Raw genomic sequence first — 11,804 nt, forward strand, 5'->3', positions numbered from 1 at the left:
GGTTGGGTTTCGTCTTCTTCTGGCAGATCTGGCACCAGAACGAAATGCTGTCTCTCGAAGCGCGTTTCGCTAACCAAGTTAGCATCAACAAGAGTCTTGGTTAGCGAAACGTATGTCGACAAACAGCATTTTGTTCTGGTGAGGAAATGTATTAGGTGCATGAAATGAGGGTTTTTTCGAATAGAATAGAACTTTATTCGTCACTGAAGTTATTACAAAAAGGAGTACAGAATGTATAACGTATTGGACTCAATACAAAATATGATGTGAATTTAGTATTTAGTCTACATATAAAAATCAGCACGTGAAGAAGTATAAGAAACAAATACAGACATATATAAAAATATATCTAATTACAACATATTCGTTCATGTCTCTAGAAATTCCTTTTTGGGTAATAAATATCTGATTTCGGTAGCTTGAGCTACCACAAAACATTAGGCCATAACTGAGTATTGATTGAACCAATCCATAGCATGTCAATTTCAGAGTTTCAGTTGATATAGTATTTTTCAGTTGTCTTATTACAAAAGAGATTTTACTCAGTTTGGTGGTTGTTTCGTTTATATGATTTTTCCATGTCATTTTATCATCCAATATGACTCCCAGAAAGCGAGCAAAATCAATCTGATCAATGCTACTATGATTTACTCTTATTAATAAACTAGAATTCTTATTCAGATTTTTCGTTAGAAACTGCATGAAGCATGTTTTTATTTCAAATTCACCAATAGACCATTGTAAGTACACCAGTTATAGAATTAATCCGCTACAGTATTGGCTCTGAGTACCATATCACATATTGATTTTTCTGAGATAAGAAAATTGGTATCGTCGGCATACATAATTATATTTTGCGCACTTGGACATGAGTTAATCATATCATTCATAAAAATGATGAAGAGTACTGAGGCCATTATCGAACCCTGTGGAACACCCATATTAATTGTTTTTTCTTTTGATTTATTATTAATCAATACTGCAATCTGCAATCTAGGGCTATTGTGTTTTGTCTGTTGTTTAAATAGTTATACATGTTATATTAGAAAAACATAACATACATGTTTTCACAGAGTTCTGCTACTGCTGTTGATGTTGATTTATTTTGCCTAAATCCGTGTTGATAGTTCAACACTAAATTATGGTGTTCTAAAAATTTGTTGAGGCGGCAATTGAAAGCAAAGTCGGGAATTTTTGATAACTGACTTTGTAAGCAGATGTTTATATAATTATCAACGTCATATTTGGATCCTTTATTTTTATTTATAGGTACTGATTTGGAGGTTTTCAAATTTGTTGGGTATTGACCTGTAACGAACGTTTCATTGACTAAGTGTGCTAGTGGCTCTTTTATATGTTCTCTGATATATCTCAACGGTCTTCCAGAAATTTCATCAATACCTTCAGCTGTTTTCTTGCTGGTTTTCATAATTTAATCCTCAATTTCAAATGCATTGAGAGAGAGAGAGAGAGAATGTATGATGGAAATAAGATATTAGTTTGATTTTATTATTATTAACTGGGGGACATTTCAAATCATTGAAGTAATAACTGAATATATTGCAAATTTCCCTCAAATCTGTCACACATTCTCCATTATAATTGAGCTTTGATACTGATTGATTTTGACTATGATTTTTTGGTTCGTTGATAATTTTCCAACTTTCTTTCATCCTATTTGAGGCATTTTTTATTCTTTCATCATTGGCACATGAGAGTGTTGATTTTTGGCCGAGACCGCAGGTCTTCAACCCCCTAGCGAGGGTGAGTAACAACCCTAAAATTTTAAATGGAAAGTGGGTTCGAGTGATATATCATTTGAAAGGGCACAAAATTTTCTTTCCAATGATACCTAATTTCTTGTATTTACTTGAATAGTTATAAATAAAGCAAGAACATTTACTCGATATTTTTGGTGTTAATGAAAATGCAGAAAAAACGGCATTTTTATCACTACTACATTCCTCAATTTCTCTCGTGCATTTTTTTGGTTCAAATAACAACAGCAGATAAGTGTACAAAAAGAATTTAGGCAAACGTTCATTGATTCATTGATTCAGTTCGGTTGCTTTTGAAATTATTTCAACTTTACTGTAAAAATGGTTTATTCCATTCCTGAACGAGTTGAAATTGTTAAACTTTATCATCAACATAATAGTTGTGCTAGACTTACTGCTCGCCTCTTTAATAACAGTCATCCCGGGAAAAATGTGAATGATTCGTACGTTTCCAAGTTAGTCCAAAAGTTTGTCGATACCGGATCTGTATGTAACGTGAAACACCAGCCACGGAAACCGATCAGAAATGAAGCAGTGGAAGTCGCTGTTTTGGGACATGTTGAATTGGATCATACTCAAAGTACCCGTCAGCTTGCTGCAGCCTCAGGTGTCTCCCGTTCGTCCATAATACGGATATTAAAAGCCTATAAATTTCATCCGTACAAAATTAAATTAGTACAGGAACTCAATGAAGATGATCCTGATAGAAGGCTGCAATTTTGTGCCAGCTACTAATTGATGATCCGCACCTATCATTCAACACGTGCTTTTCCGATGAGAGTACATTTTTTTTGAATGGAGCTGTGAATAGGCATAATTGCCGTTACTGGGATGACAGTAACCCATACTTATTCCTAGAGGTCCATACCCAGTACCCTCAAAAAATCAATGTCTGGTGTGGCATATTAGGTAGTCATATCGTAGGGCCACTTTTTATTCCTGGGAATTCAACTGGTGAGGTCTAACTGAACATGCTTGAAGATACAATTGATCCTCTCATAACAGAAATAATTGAAAATGACCAAAATCATAATGATGATCGGCTTCATTTCCAGCAAGATGGAGCACCTCCTCACTATGTTGCTCAGGTAAGAGAGTTTTTAGATGACCAGTTTCCTGGACGGTGGATTGGAAGGAGAGGCCCCATCGAAAGGCCTGCCAGGTCACCTGATTTATCGCCTTTAGACTTTTTCCTTTGGGGACACTTGAAAAATAAATGTTTTGCTACGCAGCCCGAGTCCATAGAAGATCTTCGCCAACGAATTGAAGCAGAGTGCAGAAGTATAACACCTGATATGCTACAGAATGTTAGGAATAGATTTGAACAAAATCTGTTGTATTGTATGGAAGCAAATGGGTCACATTTTCAGCACTTGCTGAAGTAGGATTCTACTAAGTCAATTACACATTTGAAAGTACTGGGTTGTAGTTGTTTTTCTTCATAATACCTACATGTTTGAGTGACATACAACAAATCAGGTATCATTGGAAAGATAATTTTGTGCCCTTACAAATGATATATCACTCGACCCCACTTTCCATTTGAAATTTTAGGGTTGTTACTCACCCTCGCTAGGGGGTTGAAGGCACAGGTAGAAAAATACATCTAAAATGTGTCCCTCTCAAAAGCAAAATTGAACTATCCGACCATTTTTGCGTTAAGTTACAAAAAAAGGAGAAAAGCAAGGTGCATACTTTTCGTTGGACCCCTCTGTATAACTTCATATGATGGACACAGAAAAGTATACAGTCGTATTTCTTAGGACCTGAATACATGTATAAAATTCATAATTTTTTTTATTATTGAATTGAATTGAATTATTATTCATTTTTAAAATTACAATGCCGCATAAGCACTAGTTAGTACTAACATAGGAAAAATCAGAGAAGGAAAACAACTATATTTGCAGTCAAGCTCAATCTTTTTGTTCAGGAATTACTCTTCAATATAATTACTATTTGTTTCATGGATAAATAATCTATCTATTTTTTCAGTTTCCATATTTTCACTTCCACAATTTCAAATTATAACAACATATATATCATTTTCAGCAAGAAATAGTGAAATATTGCAAATTTTCAGTTCGAGAAATCATTATCAATCAGTTATAATTGAAAACTTTCGAAATCGGCATTTTTGGAATCTTCAGGTAGTTCTTTCATGGTGCAAGATTTCGAATGTTTCTGTCAAATCCACAAAAACATCAATGCCTGTACTTTTCACACATTCAGTTCCATTCATTTGGCAACAGTGCCTAGTTCAGACTTTATGCTACCAATTAAATAGTCAGTCTGGCTGAAATTATTAATATGCAACCCTGGCATATCCTGTCTGAGGATGACAGATGCGCTTTATAGATCCTGCTGCATGCAGGAATCGCAGAGAGTGTTTTGTTGGATAGTTTAGCGGCACTGTCCGCAAGGGTTTTCCCCTGAGGCCGTTCTCGTCCAAAAATATGATGTTGAAAAATTCATACTTGAAATTCAGCCTTCTAGGAATATAGATAAGTATCATCGATGCCTCAACTTAAAATATTATCGTCCGTAGCGAAGCACGGGTAAAACAGCTAGTACCTATGCATATATGTAAGTAAGTTTTTGTTCAATTCTAGAATGGAGTGTTCCCATAAACCACTTTTCTGAATATTGTTTGCTAATGAAATCCTTCAGGGGAGTAACAGCTAACAAATGAACATTATGCACAAGTAAAATGCAAGGACAGTACAGTACAATTTCAAAATATGAAAACAAGCTTTCATAATGATAACGAGGACCCAAAAAATTATTAGAAATAGGCTGGACCCCCTTAAGGAATATATCGAAATAAACCATATCAAGACAATGGGATAGTGGAGAATAATTTGCAGAGAAGTTGTTTATTCATTTCTCAATTGCATTGAGATAAACGTATTGACAGATAACGCTTTTTATTTGTCTTGTAGTTGAGAGACTGACCTGAGGGATGACCTATTTGTGTTATATAAATACATGTTATGAACGTATTTTATATTTCAAGTGTAAAGTTTAACCATGCAGTGCCGATTTGTTTTCGTTTTTGCAGTAGCTGTTGTGACTTCAGTAAGTTTTTGAAATTCAACGAAATATTGAAAACACCTTATTCGAAAATTGAAGCACATATTGTTAATGATTCATCTGCACTACTCTGCACTACTCAAAATATTGGCTAAGCTCAATATTACCTCTTGCAGTAGAGAATTGATTTGCATTTGGTAGTCGGAAATTACTGTTACAAATATGGTTCTGATGATAAGAGTTGTGAGCCAGTAATCTTTTTTCGAGCATGGAAAACTTCAATTTCTTCTAGTATCACAGACAGATAGGAAGGTTCGTTGGATGTTATCTGTATCTATATGATTCAATATTCGTGATGATATTATGATTTCGAGTATTACTAGTGTTGATGGAATGAGTACGGTCTAACTGAACTGGTCCAGGCACTTCAAAAAACTAGGAAAAAATAGGAAAGTATTGAGCTATATTTATCTAATACGACGACTAGAAAAGGTTGTTAACATTGACACTCTGCTCTCTGCGTACTAATCATTGATACAACAGAATAAAACAATGAGAATAATCGTTGGTGCGGACCTCAATGCTCACTGCAAGCCAATTTTCGAAAAATATGACATCTTGGTGACATCTTGCCTCTACCTTGCCTGTTTGCGAAGAAGAACTCCAAAGGCAAAACTTCTTCTCTGCACTCAAACATTTTCAGATTTTTCTTTTCACGAGCTCCAGGGGAGGGATTCAATAAGTTCCTTATGGCTGATTATATCAACCGCCTTGGTGAGATCGCAACAACATTAGGTTTACATTTTAGTCCAGTCATATCAGTGGTTTCACCTCGGAACTGGGGATATTCAGCAATAAACTTTTATGAACTTCAATTTTGACTCCCCAAAACTGACTTATGGTAAAGTTGCCGCGACTACTGATACCTAAGACCAAAGGTCGACAAAATCGATTGTTTGCACATTTTTTGCAAATATTTCGTTTCTTATGTGTCTTATTCTACCATTCATATTATTCATGAGTGTTGTAGAGGAGTGGATTCTCTACAATTTTCGTTTGAATTTTTTTTTCATATCTTGAACAACTTTTGAGATAGAGGCCAGAGAGAGGGCTGTGTTCAGTTATCATTCGAAGACAACGGGACTACCAATCAGAAACATGCCGTATGAAGTCTATACATTATTGATAAATATATAATTCTGAATAATTTGCATTTTTTGTCAACCATTATGTTATATTCAATAATTGAGTATTTATCCATTTAATAATAATTACCTACTCATGTTATTAAAACGTTTTTGAGGGAAATAAATAATTGATGACATCTTCTCTGGATACCGTAAACTTTAAGATTATTTCATAACATTGAAAACATTTTTTTTTAAAAGAGTGACAAAGGAAATTTAAAGAATCAAATATATACTCTTCCAAAAGTTTTGATTAACATTCTCGTTCTAAAATACACATTTTGTTTCTGCATGCAGTAAGTGGCTGTGGCACGCCTTTTGCGGTCCTTAAAAAAAAAAACTTTTTTAAGAACACTCGTGAAACTTCCGGAATTTGGATCGACTTGCTGCAGTATTTGAAGAAGAAAACTGCTCAGTTCAAACATTATTTCAGAATGTAGTGCAAATCTTGTTGGCAATCTATAATGTTCGAAAATCTGAGAACAGCATCGATCGTTTTATTATGCACAGTTCATCAAGTTAACAAAACTGAATATACCTGTGCAATTATCAAATCTTCCACTAATGAGTGCAGCAACTCACCAACATCTCAACCATGTTTATTATCAAGTTCAGACTTGGTTAAGGCATGGTTTAGAACCCCAGTATTGGAGATGGATAATGCCTAATGAATTCCTGAAATCTATCGTGACAATTCTACTACCAGCTCAAAAGGAGTTGCCTAACACAATATTCTGCAACTGCAATAATGGTTATGGTTCGCGATGTGGATACAGGAAAGCAGGTTTGCAGGTGTTTTTTAGCTTGCGGCCAGTGTAATGGGTAAGCTTGTCTTAATGGTTCACCATATTAGAATGATGCCAATGAAGACAAGACAGTACCTTCGACCCCGAAATCTTGGAAGAACTGGAAACAGATGCGAGCGGAAAACGATGATAAAGACATTTACATTGAAACTTGCATTTCTTATTATCATTCAATTTTTCCATTTCAAAGTTCATAACTGCACTGAATATATTTTTTAATGAAAAAATTCATGAAAAATCTATTTATTCCTTTTTCAGTTAGGAAGTGATGAGTATGATTCCAATTATAATTAAAATATAATCAAAGTAGTTTCCTTGACAATTTCCTAATTACATAAGTAGATAACTGTTATTAAATGAATAGATACTGAATCAATGAATAAAATATTAAATTTAACTTAATAGTTGATAAAAAATTCAAATTATTCAGAATTACATATCTGTTTATCAATATATTATAGATATATACTTTATACGGCACGTTTTCAATCGGGAAAATGAAATCATTCATCTATTTTTGATCGTGGCCACCCAACGATCAGTAGGTTTTGGTACAAATTTAAAGGTGTCTATATAAAGGTTTATGCAAGTTCGTTGCTGATTATCTCCAATTCCGAGATACTTGCCTTATGTTGACTAATATGACTGGATTACTTGTTCAAAGTTCTATAGATGTTGTTTATTAAATTTCTTATTGCGTCTCGTGTGAATAATTTTTCTTGAAAAATTAATTGCGATTTTGATAACAGGTTTTGTTTTTCCATAAATTGAGATAATTCAAAATGAGATCTATAGGTCTGAAATCTATTCAGAATTTTTCCTCGTATTTCAACAAACTCATTTCACCATCCAGTTAATACAACACATTCTTCTTTTTGGACCGTTATATCGCATTTCAGAATGCGAATGAAAATTGGATGAAAAAATCAAAAAAGGTGTATTAGGATGGCCTGAGATCACCTGACCTCACCCCATTTCATTTTTTCTTGGGGTCATCTCAAAAACAAGACCTACCATATAACCTGTAATATTCAAGATAAGAAAGATAGATAGGTCCAATGTTTTTATTGGACCTATATTCATATTTTGGTGTATCCTTTCTGAAGCTCTGGTCTATAAGACGATTTTTCACAGACGTTCGAAATAGTTTAAAATGAATTATACAGGGTGTTTATTAAACATGCGGAAAAAATTCAAGGAAATATTTCTTGGACTATTCTAAGGATACTCTGTTCTTTGATGATTTTTAATAGGGCGCCTTGTTTCGAAGATACGGAGAGAAAAGAATCCCGACAATTTATTACCAAAAATTACATGTAATGTTTCGTAATCTAAAAGAACTGTTGAAAATGAGTACCAGCCGCTCGAATGCAAGAATCCAATCTTCTTCTCATCATCTCCCGAACTCTTTCAGTAACACCAGGATCGTTTCTGATTGCGTTACACCCAGCAATTACCCGATTTCTCAAATCTTCCACATCTTCCACTGGAGTATTATAAACTAGTGACTTTAGGTGGCCTCATATAAAATAATCCAAGGGGTTTAAGTCCGGTGATCGAGCAGGCCATAAGTGAGGTCCATCTCGATCAATCCAGCGATCTCCGTATGTTACTGTTGAAAACTCTCGAGCCAATATGTTACAATGCACTGGTGCATAAAACACATTGCATTTCTTGTATCCAATGGTGCATTCTCCTTATGGCATTTCTTGAGAAACTGGCTTCATCGATAAAGAGAATAAACGACAGTAACTGAGGGATTTGAACCAATTTGCGGATTTGAATCAATTTGCGCAAAAGCCATTGACAGAAGTGCCTGAACCCGTTGTATGTGGTATGGATATAACAAATAGTTTCTAATAATGTTGCAAATCGTCCGTTACTTACATTAAAAGTATTTGCAATTTTTCGAGTAGAGGTACCTGGATCTTCTTCTATCATGGTCAGCACATTTTCTTCTAATTCTACTGTTCCTGGCCTTCCTGGTCCTTCATTTGGCTTCAATGCTCCTGTTTCACGAAGTCGTTGATTTATACTTTGGTTTTTCTATTAGTTTCATCTATTAGGTACATTACGATTACAAAATCGTTCACTGAACAACCGCCTGACTTTCAATGAATTGCCATCAGCAAGTCTATAATTGAAATGCATGTCAGCACGTCAAATAGACAAAGTCAATCAGTTTCAATCTACTCGACACATAAAAATGATTACTTAAAAGACATACTATTCAAATTGAATGTCTGCAGCCGTTTGTAGTAATCGGAATGTTGTTGAAAGGTACCGACGGAATTGTGAAATTTTCTATTACTTGGTAGATCCAGTGTAGTACGCTTTACTTTTATTCAGGCTACGTTGATAATTTTAAATTACCAAAATTGTCATTGTCGAATTTTTTTTTGCCCCGTATCTTCGAAACAAAGCTCCCTATCAAAAATCATCAAAGGACAAAATATTCTTAGAATAGTACAAGGAATAGTACCTTGATCTTTTACCGCATGTTTGATAAACACACTGTATATTAAGCTGAATTGTTGTCAAGTAATAGAAGGAGCACATTTTGAACATATTCTTGATTAGTCTGTCGAAATAAATTCATTTTTCTATCGGAAACACTTTTATCTCGCCAGGTCAAAAATACTGCCCCTCGACGCTCGTTTCGCTAATCAAATAGGCATCATCAGTAGATTAATAAGACCCATGCACAACAAAACACGATCCCATTTTTGCTAACAATTTTACATTAGGTCAATATGTGGGAGAGAGTACAGTACAATTTAACACATTTTTGCAAACGAAATTTATTTTGGGAAATGAAACTCGTTTGACTGTTTTTTGAAATACTCACATCTCGAATAAGCATCAAAATATAAAGGAAATACATAGTTGTGTATTTAGGATTGAGTTTGAAAATCTGTAGGGTTTGCGAACGATGGAAAAGAGAAAAATTCCATACGTATAAGACATTTGATAAGACATTTTTTTCTAGGCATTCGCTGATGAAAGCCCTCTAGAACGAATCACTAGACTCCACAAAGAATGTCAATCAGATCCAGCTACCGTGGTTAAAGATTCCGTCCTTGAAGACGCCAGGAAAGGAAATGTTGACGTGGACGCAATTGGACCACACACCTTGTGTATGAACGTTAAACTTGGTATGCAGAAACCTAATGGAGACATCGATAAGGACGAGTTGAGAGAGGCTGTCAAGAAACTGGGCAACAACATTAACGAAGCCACCGTTGAAAACATTGTGAATGACTGCGGAAAGAGAGTTGAGGACACTCCAAATGAGGCAGCAATTACTTTGTACCAGTGCTATGCCAGACATGCCAAGACAACCCATGGAAAACATTTGGAATCGCTTACAGGAACTGATTGATATGTTTTTACTGTATTTGACTCCTTCCCAACAAATATTACACCAACTTTATTTCAGATGAAATCACAAAAGTTTATGGAACTATGAACATATATATTTTTTCATACATAGAGAAAATCCAGGACAGTTGAACCCCGCTTCTACTTTAAGCCGCATGACAGTGTTACCAAAGTCTGTATTTTAATTGCTCAAAAACGTGAACGAAGCATCATTATGCAGGTAACATTTTGAACTATAAACTTTCCTGCTAATCAAATAATTTCAATAATGTTTAATTCAATTTAAAAATCGATTTGTAGGAGAGTTGACCATATTGGTAGGGAGATTTATCTGTATGTATAACATAAATAGTTAAAGACAGTTGTGATAATCAAATTTGTTTAATTAAAGTAATAGTAAACCTAACAATGCCTATTTCTTACCAATTATTACTTAATGCAGGTATTATAAAAACAGTTCTAAGAGAAATGAAAATTATCAATAAACAACAGATATATTTCAAAACGTTTCTTTCTGAATAATATTCTAATGACATAGAATCAAAGTCAGTTTTATCATTTTCAATCATCATCATTCTTCAATCATTGATCATTAATATCCACATTAATGGCATATATAACATTCATCAATCCAACACATATGTCGTCGTGAATATATATCTGGCATGAAATACACAGTCTTATGATTGGAACTTGTTCTCTTTGGCCAACGATTATCTATATCTATACCTTCTTCCGAGTAATCATCATCAGAGTCACCAGCATATGGAATGACGTTTTTGTTTTCTGATTTTTCTGATTCGGTTCGACTACGATTTTTGATCTTGAATGTTTTTTTTGCACTTCTTATCTTGATTTTTATATTTCTCTTATATGGTTTCTTCTTCATTAGATTCGTTTTAACTGCAGTATCTTTGGTAGATCCATCATTTTCTGCTTTACTTTCTAATTTGAAGACTTTTGTCTTTTCTTTACTAGATTCTTCTTCCTCTTTCTGGCCATTTTCAAATGTTAAACCATTTGTTACTTCTTTTTCTGGAGTTCTGGTTAGAATTCTATCTTCCCTGGTTAACGGCCACGACATGTAGTCTTCCTTGCTGCTTTTCAGCATGATTTTGGGGTTTCTGGTGTCACCAATTAGACTTTTTTAATCGTTGATGAGTCTAATGTATCACCAGCGTCATTTTGGTTGGGTAAAAAAGATATTCTCTTGCTTCTGAAATTGATTGATTTTGAGGAGTTGACGATATTTGTTCAAGTATATCCTTATTTCGGTCATTCATAATTGAATCAGAAATTACCGGCAACTTTCATTTACTGCCATCTGTTTTATCAAATTTGGTTCTTCATTGAAATTATCTGTGGAGTATGTATGTGTATGTTGATAAAGGGGATTATAATGGTTTTTGATAGTTGTATGTATGGATTATGGGAAATTACGAAATCATGTTCGTTATTGATTGTCGTGAGGGTCGGGTGTTCACAAGCTGAAAAGTAACTCGTGTCCGAACGTTCATACAAAAAGAACATCTAGAGATTTCAAAACTAGAATCTCCGATCACAAAAGAAGTTTTGAATCAAAAGAAATCAATTCAACCTAGGCATGCCGTCTATTGGAA

At 34.4% G+C, this 11,804-nt stretch overlaps 1 protein-coding gene across 1 annotated transcript; it reads left to right on the plus strand.

Moving 5' to 3' along the window:
• The first annotated feature begins 4,699 nt into the window (after nt 1-4,699).
• On the plus strand, nt 4,700-10,594 carry LOC111511947 (uncharacterized). The gene is made up of 2 exons (XM_023168026.2): nt 4,700-4,856; nt 9,794-10,594. The coding sequence occupies exons 1-2, from the start codon at nt 4,809-4,811 to the stop codon at nt 10,184-10,186; spliced, it is 441 nt and encodes a 146-aa protein (XP_023023794.2). The 5' UTR covers nt 4,700-4,808; the 3' UTR covers nt 10,187-10,594.
• Nucleotides 10,595-11,804: the final 1,210 nt, after the last annotated feature.

Source organism: Leptinotarsa decemlineata, unplaced genomic scaffold, assembly GCF_025532065.1.
Source record: "Leptinotarsa decemlineata unplaced genomic scaffold, Ldec_3_MD MMD2_tig00026330_RagTag_RagTag, whole genome shotgun sequence".
NCBI classification, from domain to species: Eukaryota; Metazoa; Arthropoda; class Insecta; order Coleoptera; family Chrysomelidae; genus Leptinotarsa; species Leptinotarsa decemlineata.

Excerpts from the sequence above, each read along its gene's own strand:
- LOC111511947 (XM_023168026.2), top strand. The coding sequence starts at position 4,809 with ATGCAGTGCCGATTTGTTTTCGTTTTTGCAGTAGCTGTTGTGACTTCA. Across the intron at positions 4,857-9,793 it reads CAGTAGCTGTTGTGACTTCA|GCATTCGCTGATGAAAGCCC; the intron begins GTAAGTTTTTGA and ends ATTTTTTTCTAG.